The sequence below is a fragment of the Phyllopteryx taeniolatus genome, chromosome 17 (genome assembly GCF_024500385.1).
Source record: "Phyllopteryx taeniolatus isolate TA_2022b chromosome 17, UOR_Ptae_1.2, whole genome shotgun sequence".
Lineage (NCBI taxonomy): Eukaryota > Metazoa > Chordata > Actinopteri > Syngnathiformes > Syngnathidae > Phyllopteryx > Phyllopteryx taeniolatus.
The window spans coordinates 20,953,672-20,971,355 of record NC_084518.1 but is presented as its reverse complement, the minus strand read 5'-3'; the positions used below and the strand labels follow the sequence as shown (position 1 = coordinate 20,971,355).

The following is a 17,684-nucleotide window of genomic DNA, read 5'->3' as shown; positions in this document are numbered from 1 at the left end:
GGCTCACGACCCACCAGCGACCCCGGAATGGAGAAAAAGCTCCCATCCCAGTGATATTTGTAAACAGATATTTCATGTGAGACTGTCACGTTCTACAGTTCTCCGCAGAAAGTAATTCATCAAACACAAAAACATATTGCTGTGAAATAACCTGGAAATTTGGTTTTTATTTGCATCTTTTTATGGTTTGTATTTTTCCACAACTATGCCACGAGTAAATAAACACACTGCAGTTGTTGTGGAGAATTGTAATAAAATAGAATGATGTTGCATTCAAATTGATGCATTTTCAACCTAAAAAAAAAAATAAAAAAAAATGCTTGTGCATAACAGTTTTGTGAATATTTTCAAATTTGTATTTAATCTCGCCAGCACGTTTTTAGCTCCCGAACTTTCTGACAGCCTCTTCAAAGTAGTGTACCGTAGGAGGCAGAGTGCTGCCTCATGCTAGCCAATTATTTTTGTTTCTCCAGACAACACAAAGTGTTGTCAGATTTCTCTTCTCCTAATAACTGACAAAGTGTAGAAAGCTTGTATCATTTACCGCTGCCTTTGGCTCCCCCTCTTCATCTCTCTGTCTGGGCTTGTTTGCTTGGAGTGGACAGCCGCTTTCCCTTTTACAGCACTAAAACAGTGACTATCACGCTTTATGTCTCTGTAAGCAGCACAGCCCGGTGCCCTTTTCATGTTTGATTTCATTCAAAGAATCTACTCAAATTCCACAACAGGCATTTGTTACAACACTTAAATGTCCCATGCCGTAAAAAAAAAAGAAAGGTAACATACAGAGAAAAATCAACTAGTCTTTTCTCTCACTGGTGCTTCATTTACTTACCTGTGGTAAAGGTGTGTAAATGACTCTTTACAGTACGTGCTCAATAAAATGTAATCAATAGCAAATACATTCGTAGAAATATTAACGATAGGCTACATAGAATTATTTTACCCTATTGACCTCTAAAAGGACCCTTACTCTTAAGCCACTTAAGGTATCACCGGTACAGTGGGCCATCACCGAATTGAAGTTAAAACAAATAACAAGCATTTTGAGCCCCCTTTGAGCTTGCTGCACAGTCGCAATATCAGCCGCAACCCCAAATCAGGCTGTTACCCAACCAAAGGACGCGCCAATGTTGCACATAACGTTTATCTGATCAAAGCTAATCTGTATTGACAGCTTGCGTCTACACGCCAAGAGGTTCTCCGCCTCTCTCGGCCAACAGCGATGTTTCCCGTCTGGGTGCTGATCAACTCAAAAAAGGAACGTGTAGAAATTCGGAAATAACGAGGCGTGTTCCGGCCCCCGCCGAGAGACGATGAGACAGGCAAAATGCAAGCCTTCAGCATAGTTGGGGCTGTGGATGTGGTGGATCTCGCTTTGTGTGTCCACAAGGCAAGGTCAGTGTTGAGGTCCTTGCAGTATCAGAGAAGAATGCACGGTGGCAGTCAGTTAGCGGGGAAAAGAAAATAGAAAGGAAAGAAAAGGCTGCCTCAAGTCAAACTACAACAACAACAACATATATACTGTATGTGTGTGTAGCTCACAATAGCTGCCTTCAATTACTTGCCAGTGGAGGTTTTTTTCAAGTGTCTGATTGGAGCGTGTGCTCTCCTATGAAAATAGAAAAAGCATAACATTGGGATGAAATTTCTTGAAGATATTATGGACACATGCATGAAAAGAGACAAGCCCAATTCCAATGAAGTTGGGACGTTGTGTTAAACATAAATAAAAACAGAATACAATGATTTGCAAATCATGTTCAACCTATATTTAATTGACTACACTACAAAGACAAGACAAGATATTTCATGTTCAAGCTGATCAACTTGATTGTTTTTAGCAAATAATAATAAGAATAATTTTATGGCTGCAACACGTTCCAAAAAAAGCTGGGACAGGTGGCAAAAAAGACGGAGAAAGTTGAGGAATGCTCATCAAACACGTGTTTGGAACATCCCACAGGTGAACAGGCTCATTGGGAACAGGTGGGTGCCATGATTGAGTATAAAAGGAGCTTCCCTGAATTGCTCAGTCCTTCACTAGCAAAGATGGGGTGAGGTTCACCACTTTGTGAACAAGTGCGTGAGAAACTAGTCAAACAGTTTAAGGACAATGTTCCTCAATGTACAATTGCAAGGAATTTAGGGATTTCATCATCTACGGTCCATCATATCATCAAAAGGTTCAGAGAATCTGGAGAAATCACAGCATGTAAACGGCAAGGCACCATTAATGCTGAAATGTACATACAGGTTTTGGAGAAACATATGCTGCCATCCAAGCAATGTCTTTTTCATGGACGACCCTGCTTATTTCGGCAAGACAATGCCTAACCACATTCTGCACGTGTTACAACACCGTGGCTTCGTAGTAAAAGAGTGCAGGTACTAGACTGGCCTGCTTGCAGTCCAGACCTCTCTCCCACTGAAAATGTGTGGCGCATTATGAAGCGTAAAATACGACAACGGAGACCCCGGACTGTTGAACAGCTGAAGCTGTACATCGAGCAAGAATGGCAAAGAATTCCACCTACAAAGCTTCAACAATGAGTGTCCTCAGTTCCCAAACGTTTATTGAATGTTGTTCAAAGAAAAGATGAGGTAACACAGTGGTAAACATGACACTGTCCCAGCTCTTTTGCAACGTGTTGCAGCCATAAAATTCCAAGTTAATGATTATTTGCTAAAAACAATACAGTTTATCAGTTTGAACATTTAATCTTGTTTTTGTAGTGTATTCAATTAAAATATTGGTCGAACATGATTTGCAAATCATTATATTCTGTTTTTATTTATGTTTAACACAATGTCCCAATTTCGTTGGAATTGGGCTTGTACATTAAATTGTAAAACAAAGGAATATGGACATTAATCTTGGGTGTATGCACAAGAATGGATTGTGGTTGGAAGCCGGACTCCACACAGGAAAGCCAGAGCCTGGATTCGAACCAGCAACCATAAAACTGTAAGGCTCTATATCCACAGTATAAGATAACAATTCATACTGCTATGTTTTTTTCGAAACAGCAATTACAGAGTGCACAATTGTGAGCAAATGTACATTTTATTTCTAAAAGGCAAATGTGGCACAAAGAAAAGGAGCGCTAATTAATGCAAGATTGCATGTTTCATGTCTGCGGGATTATGTTTTTATATAGAACAACTAAGAAACTGAATGAAGATACGTGTTTAAGATACGAATTCATAGTACTACGTTTAGCAATATCCACATGCATGAGCACTGCACATTTGAGTGTAAAAATACAATTTGAGTAGGAATCCAGTCGCACAAATGTGTCGATACAAGCTGTACTCGCGTTTCACGTTGGCTCTTTGTGTGGAGCTGCTGTTTTCATCCCCATCTTCAATCTCCACAGAGCTCTCCAAAATGTCGACATGCACCTCGGCCCACCCGCCGCCTTCCTGTGCGGGCGATAGGACGGCTCCTGGCAGGGCTCGAACACCCTTCTCCATCATGCGCGGCACACGCAAAGCCCTTGCTGGAGTCGTCGGAGGCTTGGCGGGAGCAGCGGGGGGCATGCTACTTATCTCCTGGCCCAGTGGAGCAGGTAAATGATGTCATCGGCATCCACTGGTAATGGAGCCGCATTGGACGAAAGAACACGTCTTAATGCTTTTTTAATATGAGCTCCAAATGACGTGACTATGACGGGTTAATCATTGGATTTGAAAACAAAAAGCCTGTAAAAATGTCATGGTGTCTGAATATTTACAAAGGGAAATAAATCACCTTCACTGATAAATATTAATGGAATAGGTGTTTTATGAAAAAACTTTTTGGGACAGTATTTTGGCCACACAGCCATGACTGAAAAAAAGCAAAAAACAAAATGTCTTTGGAAAAGGTGGAAGGACCAAACGATGAGACAAAAGAAAAAGAGCCAATACGATCTGGAAAAAGAAAGCTGCATTTAAGAGACCATGTCAGCAGTCCGACTTGAAATATGGATTTATCGCCGGCTCGCAAATGAAGCAATGAAGCCTAAAATACGGCTTCGCCACGTGCAAACCAAGACGAGCCTGGATTAGAATCAAAGCAGAAATGTCGCATTCCTTGCTTCCATTTCCAACATCGTGTCTTTGGGAAGCGAGATTGATTTTCGGCAATGACGACCAACAAAACAAAATGACGGGGTCGCGTTGTCATAAGTAACAACCGCCGGGTGTCGTTGTCTCCCATTACCCCAAGATGGGACCGGCTTGATGACAAGAACTAACGCGGGTGTCTCACTAATTGCAACAACTACATTCAACATGATGGTGAGTTGTATTTTTGATCATTGATTTTTATTTGCATCTATACTGGTCTGTCAAAATCTTTCCCCAAGTTGTTTGAGTAACTTTTTTCTTCCTTGTTACATATCATGCAGAGTGACTTAAGTACAGCGACTCGGCTTCTGACACAAAATGGAGAAGGAACAGAGACCGTAACCACAAACTATAATGTCCATCCATCCATTTGCTTCACCGCTTATCCTCACAAGGGTCGCGGGCTGCCGGAGCCTATCCCAGCCATCTTCGGGCGGAGGGCGGCGTACACCCTGAACCGGTCGCCAGCCAATCGCGGGGCACATAGAAGCAACCAAACATTCACACTCACATTCACACTTACGGGCAATTTAGAGTCTTCCATCAACCTACCACGCATGTTTTTGGGACGTGGGAGGAAACGGGAGTGAACATGCAAACTCCACACAGGCGGGGCCGGGATTTGAACCCCGGTCCCCAGAACTGTGAGGCAGATGTGCTAACCGGTCGACCAGTTGGTTGTGGAATTTGTTTTTAAAAATGGGGAAATTTCATGCTTGTCATTAGCCATTATGCTTTTGGCGACATACTATTCACGTTAGCATTTGCTTGGCAAAATGTATTTGTGTTCGCAATCGATATTTCATTTAATGGTAGGCTCCTTTTTTACAGTCACAATAAGTTCCATTTCCGTTCTTATGGTTATCATCTCAACATCAATATTACGCTTTCATTTCTTAGTAATGTGATTAAACGTATGCATATCGCAGTGGCCCCATCTATGTGGAATGTTAGCGTGTAGCCCGTGGCACAGCTTAATTAACTCATCTGTGTAGTTAAAGCAGGAATATTGAAAGAAATCATTTATCACCAGAACATCCTTCCCACTGATATGCCTTCAAATACTTTCCCTATTGTAACAAAGGTACGCATATGATAACCACCGTTGGGAAAACAAACACATTAACGATGAAAACAAGGATCATTCATTCATTTCACCAGCTTCAGCAACTGATCATTTATGGCCCAAAAGGGCTTTTTAAATGAGATGAAAGGGCTGACAGACTGCAGTTTGGTGGGTGGCTATTTCCTGAAATAGGACAGTCAATTATGCATGTTACGGCCTGGCTTCCTCCCTGCAGTCTCAGGCTTCCTCGCTTTAGTTCAACAGAGGGGAAAAGACACTAGAGGGAGACAGTTTGTGCACATCTGCAGCTTTCACAGCTTCAACACAAGCCCCCCCCCCCCCCCCCCCCCCCCCCCACCCACCCATAATAAGCCCTCCAGAGAAAAGCATGATGACTCAATCCATAGTGATCAATAGAAAACCATTTGTTAACTCCAAAGGATAACATCCTGTTAGATTCAAATCCCTAGCAATTTTGCAAATTCATGTCAATGAAAGAAGACTTCTTTTTTATTTTATTTTATTTTATTTTATTTTATTTTTATTCCCACTCTGGATTGTACCACATTGGAGTGTGTGCACAATGTGTGGAACATTTGCAACAATTACAGCAATTACATTCATCAATGCGAAATCTCCAAAATGAGAGTTTTGTGTATCTTGCACAAATCCAAAATAGGCATAAGTGCAGAGAAAGGCAGTCATGCATGATCCAAACACAATTTGGCCAAGGTCAAGGGAACATTGCGAGGGTTCCAAATGATTAGTGCAACAGGAAATAGGAGGCCTGCGCTCCAAAACGACATCCCATAACTCTGTTGCGTCTCTCACTTTCTTTCTCCTCTCAGTTCTTTCACACACTATCAATTTGACTTCTCTCGAAAGACTCAAATCCTCCAGTTTTCATGCAAAGGCTCGATTAGTTACGAGCGCTTCTCCATGCCGTGTTCCCCCCTCTTTTGAAAAGAGGTTCATCTTTCTTTTTTTTTTTTTTTTGCTATTGAACTGCTGGGATGCATTTACACTGACACAACTATGCTTTCAGAAATCCCTGCAATCCAAAAATATGTCTTGTAAATGTTTCATTATGGTTCCACACAGATTGGTTCATAGATTTCCGTTGGAAAAACTCGTGCGCTGAATATTTTCCCCACGATACCTTTTTAAAAAGGCTTCAAAGCCATCATGATATAACATCATTGAATCTTTTTTTTTTCCTCACACCTTGTTATGAAATAAGGGCATTATGACATGCTAGCTGGTGATATGGATATTTTCTTTTCTTTGCTTGAAAACCTCAACCAAAAATTGTGTGATGTCACACTTGGTGCGCCGTTTGTCCCGTTTGACTTGTCTCTCTGTTGCTCTCTGCTGTTGAAAATCACAGAATCGAAAGGCAGTGGAACATCCATCCATCCATTTTCTGAGCCGCTTCTCCTCACTAGGGTCGCGGGCGTGCTGGAGCCTATCCCAGCTGTCATCGGGCAGGAGGCGGGGTACACCCTGAACTGGTTGGGCAGTGGAACAATGTTTCAAAAAATGAAATTGAATAAGCCGACACCCGCTGCAAAATCGGAGACATATTTGAGCGTAAAAACAAAGATGCTGGTCTCTTCGTCAAGCCAAACATGGAACCTTTTGTAAATAATTGTAATTATATCGCAGAACAATGTGGTGAAAAACGTTGACGTTCCTTGCACACAGGACTTGACACTTGCGTGTTTTTTGACTGGTGTGTACTTCGCTGAATTGCTTGTTTTTTTGTTTTTTCCTTTTCTTTTCCCTCAAGACACAGACGGCTGCAGTGTGGCAACCTGACTGGAGATTTCTGCTCAAATGCCCCCCCCCCCAAAAAAAAAAAAAATTGTCATTTGGGTTTTTATCAAAGTCATTGTTTGCAAAACATGCTGCCAGGCCAGATAAGGAAGTCTCTCTGGTAGTGCTCCTGGTAGACAACAGGCCAATTCACCAAAAGTTCTCTGAACGTAGAAGATAGCAAAACGGATCAGTTGTCACGTTTCGGCCAGAAGCTTGCGAGGCTGGAGTCGAAATATTCAAAAGATATCATGCGTTGCTTTGCAATTGTCCACCAGGAATCTGGCATGGTTACAAGGTTGCGCAATGTGTATACATGACGTATTGAGATTGAGGCTCAATTTCAAACATCACACCAGAGAGTTGAAGACCGTGTGAAGTGAACAGAGATTTCTTTCTAAATTAAAGATAATGGCTGACAACGTGCAAAGACTGAGAACTACGTCGCACTTAACTGTGGCGCTCTAGCGTTAAACTGTTTTTTCACAATTTTGGTTTTCCTGACATTGTGGGCGTGGCTAAAACATGGTTGGAAGGTCGCCCCTCCCCCCATTGTATAACAACGCAAGCGCCTTCGTCCACATCAGCGTTTATCTGGCTCAACGGTGACATGCAGTTACCGAGCTAGCTATGCCTACACCCCGAATATACATCTCCCCTTTGCACAGTACGCTGGCATGGCTGCTTTAGAGCGCCTCGTTGTTGGCCCTCGAATTAATTTATTAATAATAACATTAAAAACTGTTTCTGATTTATATATATATATATATATATATATATATATATATATATATATATATATATATATATATAAAGAATATGAACAAATACAAATATACCATCAACTGGTTGCATAAGTGCGTACACCCTAAATTGAAACTTAATGACCAAATTCAGTCCTTTGGACACATCTCGACTTGATCATATTCGCCCAGCCTTTCTTGCAAACGTGCCTCAAAATGTGTCCGACATTATGAACATTATAAGCTTATGTATATGGATACAACATCTATCCCCGTGGGAAAACATTCCCATAATGAATATAGATGTGAAAGGCCATGCCTCGGGGTCGGCAGGAAGGATTTGGACCTTTTTGTGCACTTGAAACCTGCTTGTGTAAAGGTATAATGGCTCAGGAGACTTACTCCGATAATCAGCTAACCCTCCAAACCAAGTGTGGATAAGATTTGGAATTTTTGCAGACTCTGCTCTCTTGTATATTGTTGGCAGCTTTTGAAGTGTAGTCATTTGCTGTATTGATTTACTGACGTAAACATGTTTTAATTTCATCATGTACACGGCTTGGTTAATAAATACAGGCTTGCGGTGTGAATGTATTTCATGGTTCATGCTTAAATTTGGGAAGCCCATTTATGTGCTCCTACTGAAACATAAAATTAAAACTCACTAACCATCATCCCAATCCTCCAATAATAGCAGCATTTCTTGCTGTTTAGACAAACATTAAATTACGGTATTGTTAAAATTGAGTTGCAATTCATTTGCCTTTCCCCTGTCACACTTGTTTTGTTCTCAAAGTGCTTCTTTAAATCCGATTTTAAAAGATATGGGCCGAGAAGCATATCTGTGGCACCGCAAATATTTGGGTAGCCAATCACGGTTTACTCGTTAACACGCAGGTGTGATGTGAAAGCGATGACAATGCGCCGGGCGCATGAAAGACAGTGGCCTCGAAGTATTTTCAATTTGCGGCATTGAAGTGGTGAAGGTATGAATCTGAAATGCTGTTTTTCTGCAGTGTCACACGTATTTACTAGCCACAAAAATGTTACAAGTCCAACGATATCAAATACAAGCGGCGTCAAGGTTGGGCTCCTCGTTTGTGACACCGGTCCTGGAACTTTTCTGACACACCTAGTACAAGTGACCAGCGGTTTACATATAATATTTCAAGGTTATGAACCTTGGCCAATTAAATATTTTGCACTGCGGCATGAGAAAACACCGTCAGGCGGCACAGTTAATGTGATACTTGCTGTTTACGTTGGCTTGTTTTATTATTTATGGCGCAGTACAGTGGACTAGCGGTAAAGCATGTCGGCTTCACAATTCTGAATTTCAAAATTAGGTTAATTGAGGACTCTAAATTGTCCATAGGTGTGAATGTGAATTATCCATTTTGACTTAATTGAAGCACTGGGAGTAGTATTCTGCGAGGCAAAACAACTAAACACTCTTCTACTAGAAAGCAGAAGGTGCCGAATTGACCTGTGTGTCCACTTTTTGTGACGTTTTAGTTTGTTAATGTGCTGTAAGTTATTCTTTTCCCCCTCAACGTAAAATACAGTGGTACCGCAACTTACGAGTGACCTGATGTACTAGTTTTTCGAGATACGAGCCATCGCTCAGCCTATTTCTGTTGGGTTCATTGAGTTACGAACTATAGACGGTGGCAGCGAACTTTAACAACAACCCGTCGATGTTGAACAATTCCTTAAAAAAAAAGAGGTTGTGCTTGCGTCAAGCTGTTTGCTTGTTAACTGTATAAGTAAACATAAAGCATAGCAAATAGTAAAAGAACCACCTAGCTTTGCATTACATAAGTCAGTTTAGCTTAATGCTAACAAACAATGCAAAATGCCAAAGAGGAGCTAACGAGTAGCATTGGTGTCGTAGTGTATAAGCGACGGATATTTGAACACAAACGGTGGAGCGACGCACGTAGACAAATAATGAAACAATACTCATAGGCATATATTGTTTATCTTCTACGAAAAAACGACTAATAATACTGAGGAGCTTTGACCCGGATCTGTGTATATTCATGTTTTTAATATATTGCCCCCAAGTGGCCGAGGTGTGCACACCAGGAGCAGCACAATATCCCTTGAATCAAAGCAAAAAATGTATCAAAAACATTACATTCTTTACATTCTGTTGTCTTTTTATAGAGTGCTATTTTTCTTCTTAGGAAAACACATAACAATATTTTTTTTTCGGGGGGGTGGGACTGGAACCGTTTTTTAAAAATTTCCATTCATTTTAAAGGGGAAAGATGGTAAGAAATCGAAGTGTTTTTAGTTACAGTACAAGCGTAGTGACGACAGGGAAAGAAAAGGCCACTTTTTTTTTTTTTTTTTTTTTTCTACCCAGGGCAAAAGTGCAAGTTCTTGAGCCCCACTTGGGGTGTCTGTGTGCTCGCGCCTGCAAGGCAGCACTGCGCGCACCTTGGCGCAATGAAGTTTTGGTGAACAAGACGCTGGAGGACCTAACATGTAAGTACAGTGCACATCTATCTTTTGAATCCCACATTGGAGCGACTGCGAGGACACTTTCACACTGTCAGATTTGCCCGAGTTGACGTCAATCGGATTGGTTAGGTGACAGCGCGAGGCCCCGCCCCTCCTGTGGAAGGGAGGGGAGGGGAGGGGAGGGCAGGGGAGAGGAGAGGAGAGGAGAGGAGAGGAGGGGAGAGGAGGGGAGGGGCGGGGCGCGAGGGGACTGAGCCGATCCGATCCCACGTGTGACGCTGTCGTTCCCGGCTCAGTAATATTCTCATAGCGGGGCTTTGCATATCTCCTGGCCTGCCTGCGCGTCTGTCCCTGTAAGTGTCGTCCCAGCCGATCCTCGTCCGGAATCGCTATGGAAGCAGACGGGAGTCCAGCCGCATCCGGAAGCCTAAACGACTCACAACATGACCCGGGGTAAGAATGTCGGAGCTTCGCGTTTCGTGCATGTTTGCAAGATCTTGGCGAGGACTTGGACTGGCGTGTGCCGGATTCGCACTCGCCGCTTTTCCTTTTGGAACGGCGGCAGTTTTCGAGAGCTTTTTTTTCTTTTTTTTTTTTTTTTTGTGTGTGTCCTCCTCCCCCCCCCCCCTTTTTTGTAGAACACCGAGCGAGACTGTTCTTGCCACTCGATCAGTCTGCCTTGATCCTTTAAGGTCGCTTTTCCAAGTAGTTAGTCGTCAAAATGGCCGAACTGACATCTGGACTCACTTGTGTTGTGTTTCCCCCTCACAGCAAAATGTTTATCGGCGGCCTCAGCTGGCAAACCTCACCAGGTGAGACTGTTTATTCCCTCGGACAGCCTTGTCCTTGTGCGATTTGCTGTTTTTTTAAAAAAAATATATATTTAAAAAAAAATTGATTGTGTGTGTGTGTGTGTGTGTGTGTGTGTGTGTGTGGTGCTTGTCGCTGGCGTGCGCGCACGCGCGCGCGAGTGTCGGTTGCGTTCTTTCCCGATCTTCGTCCATCTCAAGTCCTCTATTCGACCCCTATATGCGCATCGCGGCGGTGCTGCTGGCGGAGGGGTGCAGTGTGTGTGTGTGTGTGTGTGCGCGCGTGTGTGCGTGTATATATATATATATATATATGAATATATGTGTGTGTGTGTGTTTTAAATGAAAATGTGCGTTGCGTGTCTAACGACCCGATGTTGTTTCCTGTGTCCGCAGACAGCCTTAGAGACTATTTTAGTAAATTCGGAGAGATCCGAGAATGTATGGTGATGCGAGACCCCACGACGAAACGCTCAAGGTACATCAACATTTGCTTGACTTTTTTGTTTGTTTGCTCGTGTGTATGTCCGCGTGAAACGAGCGAATGCAATTTGACATTGACTTTGCGACTGCAGCGTGGCCGATATCGCGTGCTCACTTTCAGTTTGCGCGCAGTCTGGATGATAAACACATTGCGCGCGCTGTGGCGCGACCGTCTTGACAAGAAAACAAGAGCGGAGATGCTGAGGTCAAAGCCACGTGACGTGCTGTGCAAATGCACTACAGCGCGTTTTTTGTTTTGTTTTGTTTTTCTTTTGCATTCTCAACCACCACAAGTCGGTTTGCTTCTTTTTTGGGTTTTGCATGCATGCATTTTAACGCTGTTGTTGTTTGTGTCTTTTTTTTTTTGCTCCGCAGAGGGTTTGGGTTTGTTACATTCACAGATGCTGCCAGCGTAGAAAAGGTCTTAGCTCAGCAACACCACGAATTAGACTCAAAGACGGTGAGTTCATTTCTTTTGACATTTTTAATGTTAGAACTTTGTATTTTTGTTGTTGTCTGGGACTGTGAATGTGTTTTTACTGCCCAATGCCTTATGGGGACCCCCCCCCCCCCTGCTCAAGGTCATGAAAAAGGGGCTAAATGCATGATGGGCCTTTCAACAGTAATCCTGCTAATAAACCGCAAGTCCACTGTGAATATTATGTGAGCACGTTCACTTCTCTGGATGAATGGAACAGACACGCCCCCCTCTTGACTGCCTCTTCACACACACGCACGCGCATCAAGTACAGTGAAGAGCCCCTGTTGGACCCGCGTGTGTCGTCACACATTTGTAAAGTGGGCAAAAAAAGGTTCAAAGCACTTCCCTCCAAATATCCCGTTATAGCTTTACAGTTTTTTTTTTATTTGTAATTTTTGAGTAGGGACGCAAGGGGAGTTTTAATGTTACTACATGAGGTGAATTTACTAGTCAATTCAGATAAATAAGCATTGATGAGAAATTGCTGCACGACTGTGGATTCTTCCTGCCGTTGGAACATTTGTCAGTCGAGGAATAATTAAGCGGGCGAGTCATTTTCGAAAGATTATCTGTATAGTGACGGAGTTGATGATTTTTCGCGTGAAAATTGACGCAACGGGAGTTTCTTGGAAATACATTTTGCATAGTGAGAAAACGCTGTTTACCTTGGCTCGTTAGCCAGCTAAGGCTGTGTATGTTTATTGCATTTCAAAAATATAATTCACCAATTACAAAGACCCTAAGACGCTGTAAGCTTTTTCGACTCCCAGGGGTTAAGATTTGGTCCCGAGTTTTACATCTGGAATACTCCGAAGTCGAGTTTGACTGAACATCAGACACCGTTTGGGTTTGCTCTCAGATTAGCCGCTTCCCAACACTCGTTGGGCTCTCGTCATGTCATGTAGCTAAATTGCCTGAAGCTCCGTTTATGTACTTTTGGGCATAAGGGCGATAAGATCACACTTTGTTCCATATGTTTCCAATTAGGAGCCACAGAGAGAAAAGACAGAAGTTGTTGAAAGCTAAATGAGCAGAAAGTTATGACTGATGTTATCGCAGAAAAAATAGTGCAGATTTAAAGGGTGCCTGAAGAGACGAGGTATTTTATATCTTGTGTAAAATATTGAACAGACTTGTGGCTTCAGAGTTGACACTGTTAGAACTTTTTTTTTTTTTTTTTGCTGTGGATTTGTCTGAGAGCAGGTCACTGTAGAGCAGCTCACAGGAATCAACTGCAGTGGAATTCCAGGAAGGAGTTAAATTCCTTGTGCACGTTTTAATTATTCTGTTAAGCTCTTCATAGGATTTAACCTGAGGACCTTGAGCTCATTCAGTACACAAAACCTCCAGCTGATTTACTGTAAAAGCTAACCCACAGTGAAAAATGCACTTTCCTAAGACCCAGTTCTCATAGAATCTCGGAGGTTTTTGTGAGTAGAAAAAACGTCCTTTTTGGGGGGGGGTTGCTTGAACCTCATTTTCAACTTGAAATGGATATAAAAGCTGCGTGGCTTCATCCATTTGATTGCACATGATGAAAATGGAAGCGTGACGCTCCCGAGACTTGAAAACATAAGTCGGATGACGTCATAGTCAAAATGGCGGAACGTAGCTTTGTATTCTTTGAACACGTCTTGATTTAAGTGTACGTTTACTGTGCACTAACTAGTGGAGTCCAAATTTGAATTGAGTCAAGTTTATTTGTTTAGCCAAAATAGTCTCAATGTAAATTCGCAAAAGTTTTTCAAAGGATGGTTTTGCCTGAATGAGCAAGTAGTTGATATGCGTGCGTCTTGTTTATATACATAGTGGCATGCATAGTGACAAAATTTCAGTCATTTAAAAAAAAATTTTTTTTTTTTCCCCTGCTGGTATTTTTACATTTTTTTAAAATGTTATTTTTATGAATGCCTACAGAGTTTATGTGGCAATGCTGATGGTGCCGGGGAAAAAAAAGTCAAGTTATAAATGTTATGCTTATCTTCCAGCAACATTTTCTGTTGTTAATTTTCTTTGATGAATAATAGGACCTTTTTGTCTTCACAGTTTAACATTTCAGATTAAATTCATATTTGGGGATCATATTTACAGTTAATGGAGTTCTCCTCCGTATTGCCTTGAGTTGTCAAAAAAATCTAAATACATTCCATTTCTGTAACCATGTACGAGAAAACAAAGATGCAATTCCCCACTCTTTAGTAGTTGCAATCAATGCATTTTGACACAAAAGTATAAATGAAAGTCATGAATAAAACAAATTCAATGTGTAGACATGAAAACATTGTCCTCTCTAGTGTTCTGAAGTGGTTTCATTTGCGATGCATAATATATTAAAGACGATTTCGTGTCACGTCCTTACTGTATGCGTTGGGTCATATTTTGCCGAGCCGCGTTATATCGTACACGTTTGAAAGCCAGTCGACGAAATGGTGAAATTCACGCGTCGTATACACTGAATGCATTTTCCAAAGCTGCACCGCTGTTATTCTTGAATCCTAGTGATTATTGACACTTGAATTGCTTTTATATACTTGTATGCTTTTATATAGTTGAAAAGAAACAAAAGTAGGACATTGTCCTTGTGTGAGGGGACATGCTGCGAATGAGAGGAGAGAGGCTCAGCTGGACTCAAAAAGGGAAACATTGTGATTACACGGTCAATGTCCTAAACTGTTCTTCCACTGGGAAGCTTCAAATTAATTGTTTATAATGACCATTATCACAGTCTTATTTCTGACTTTTTTTCTTTATAGAGTCACTATTTTAAAAGGCAACTTTACTTGCAGTCCTGGGAAATATAATATAGCATTCAGGGTATATACATCAGGGAGTATTTTACCCCTATAAAAAAAAAAAAAAAATGACCTTAGTGAATAGTTTTTCAACAGAACTGAATGTCATTAAAATAATTATACTGAGCAAAATACAGTTTTACCAGTGAAAAATGATCTTAATCATTAGTTACTTTGGCAATCCAAAACCCTGAAAAAAAGATCCGCAGAAATAATACATTGGACATGTTGGTGATGTTATGCTGAGAAAAGTGCATATTTACAAATGAAAATCCTCATATCATATCAGTTGATTTTTTTTTTTTTTTTTTTTTTGTGTGCGTGTGTGAATAACGCCTATAAAAAATAGCATTTTTCTTATACTAGAGTTATGTATTACATTTTTGTGTTACAAGGTTTCCAAGTCTGTATCCTGTTAAGACTTGGTGAAGATGATGAAGTGTTTTTATGGTGCTATTCACGCCATGATTGCAGGGGGGGGGGGGGGGGAAAGTGTGATACATTACCGTGATGTATAGTTTTAAAATGTATTGAGCTCAGCTCTCTTATTATTCAGGCGAATGTTTGACTGTGTGATTGACACGCTAGCCTTGCAACGGGATCGTGATGACTCAGAACACATTCAGAAATAGATATTTCCCAGCTGCTAATGTGCTGTTGAAACGTGCTACGGAATAGAACAAACCCGAGGCGGCTGTCTGCGTCCTCTTCCTCACCATTAGTCACCGGCCGCTCTCCACTCTCGTGTTAGCTCAACAATCGCAGCCGTCACGATGCGTTCTGATCCGTCATATCTTTTGCAGGGTTGCTCAGCACAAATCAAAGGCAAAGAGCAGACTTGCAAACATTCTTGATTTGTGCGCAGATGTTTGATTGGCTAGAAGCCTTGGACTTTACGCAGCCGTCCAATGCATCTTTCCTGTGGCGGGTCACCTTGAACGGGCTGCTGTCTGTTAGAGGCCGCAGGGGCTGTGACTGTGAACAAGCTGAGTCATATTACGAGCCTTCAGAGAGGGGAATTTACATTTGTCTTAAGATATAATTGGATCTGTGAATGTATGAGCGCGAAACATTTAGGACTTGCTTTGCAAACACCATTTCAGTCTTTCAGCTTCGTCGTCAGGCGCTATATAATCAATCTTAAAGGAAAATACAGCATAAATATAGCCAGAATCCTCGTTATTCTTTACAGTATATTATTCTTTTTGCGCTCCTTTTCCCCCCAACCGGTTATGAAAACACTTGGATGAAGATATGAACGAGACATATGGGGAAGCGCAGCCTCGGGCTTCACAACACACATGCTGGTAATTCACAACATATTTCTCATTTCCCCCATTGCTTTGTTCGAAATATGTTTGCCCCTGACGATGTTTGGAGCTCAGGCGGCCATGAACACTTGAAGATGTAGCACTTTACAAGGCAGCAGATTCATTGCTGGAAGATTGATTTCACATTAATTGCTATTTTATAGCAAATGCAGTGGCTATAAAAAGTCTACGCACCCCTGTTCAAAAAGGCCAGATTTTATAGATAAAAAATGTGACCAAGATATGTAATATAAAAACATTTTCCACCATTAATGTGCCCTAAACCATGTATAGCTAAAATATATAACATGTAAATGAAACAAAAAGTGCTCGCAGTATCTTAATGTTATAATTCCTTACATATGACCATTTGATATTTTAGTCCAGATCTTTGCAAGAATCACGGAAGTTGATTCACATGATTTGCTTCCGCGGGCCACATAAAATCATATGGCGGGCATGATCTGGCCCCCGGGCCTTGAGTTTGACACGAGTTGTATATTACCACTGTAATATTATGCACAGTTTAATGTGAAGCTGGTCCTCATATTTGTCTTAATGTGTCAAATTATAGTTATTTATTTGCATTTAGGGCTGGAACTAATGATAATTTTAATAATCAATTATTCTGTTGATTATTTTGTATTTATTTCCATTGCTTTATTAAAAAATAGGACTTTATTTCCAATTGACTGAACAGAAAATGCATAAACAAATTGATTATGATTCAGTTACTGGTTTGGTCCATAACATCAAAAAATAGGCAAATTGTTGATAATTGTATTGCAAAGTAAAAGAAGAATTTTGTGAAACGCAAAGTTAAATGATCTGCTTTATTATTATAATAAATAGAATTATTACTATTTACTATAATTATTCATATTTACCGGCGAGAGGCTGAAATTCCAAGGTTTTGGACAATTTTAAGTCAAACAAGGTCTTAACTATTGACTATAATTAACGTTATCGATTCATTTGAGAATCGATTAATTGTTGAAGCTCTTCCTAAACAGGAAAATTTCTTGAAGTTTTACTTGATTAATTTCTGACATCTGAGACTTGTTTTCTCAAATTTGGGTGTAAAAAAAAAAAAAAAGAAAAAGTGAATTCAGTTAAAAATGTCACATTCCTGTTTAAAATGGTAAGAGCTCACCGAAATGAAATGAAAAACTGAAGTCCGCGTTTGCACACGAATGACCTCTTCATGCTTTTATGACCGGTGGTTTAATACATTTGTTAAGCACTGAATAATCAGAAATTGTTTACAAATAAATTACTAGTCCAGCCTCTATCCCACTCTATTAGGACATAACAGATATGTAATATCGTCTACACCAATGAATAGAAAACCTAGTGATGCATACATTTCGGAAAGGTCAATGTGTTTGTTGTCTTTGACTTTGGTGAAATTCTCATTGATTTAGAAGCATAACAAACGGCCCCTTATTCATCTGCCGAGATCGGGAGAGATTGACAGCCCTGATATGAATCATTCACGCTTTAATTTCATGTCCATTCTGCTCGCTATCACACGCAAACACCTGCGGAGCTCCTCACAGCCCCAAATTGGGAGAAGCTGCGCACTTCGATAAGCCCTTTCCTT

The 17,684-nt window shown here is 41.0% G+C and overlaps 1 protein-coding gene across 14 annotated transcripts in view; it reads left to right on the top strand.

The window, feature by feature from the left end:
• The first annotated feature begins 10,098 nt into the window (after positions 1-10,098).
• The window catches only part of LOC133467751 (RNA-binding protein Musashi homolog 2), a 215,191-nt gene continuing 207,605 nt past the window's right edge, over positions 10,099-17,684 (top strand). For 4 of the 14 annotated variants that reach the window (XM_061752975.1, XM_061752973.1, XM_061752971.1 and 1 more), the window contains exons 1-4: positions 10,099-10,659; positions 10,978-11,018; positions 11,412-11,493; positions 11,874-11,958. In XM_061752975.1, the coding sequence (XP_061608959.1) occupies positions 10,598-10,659; positions 10,978-11,018; positions 11,412-11,493; positions 11,874-11,958 (270 nt within the window). In that variant the 5' untranslated portion in view covers positions 10,099-10,597. The remainder of the gene's footprint in view (positions 10,660-10,977; positions 11,019-11,411; positions 11,494-11,873; positions 11,959-17,684) is intronic. The other 10 variants (XM_061752974.1, XM_061752979.1, XM_061752970.1 and 7 more) reach the window with 9 other exon arrangements.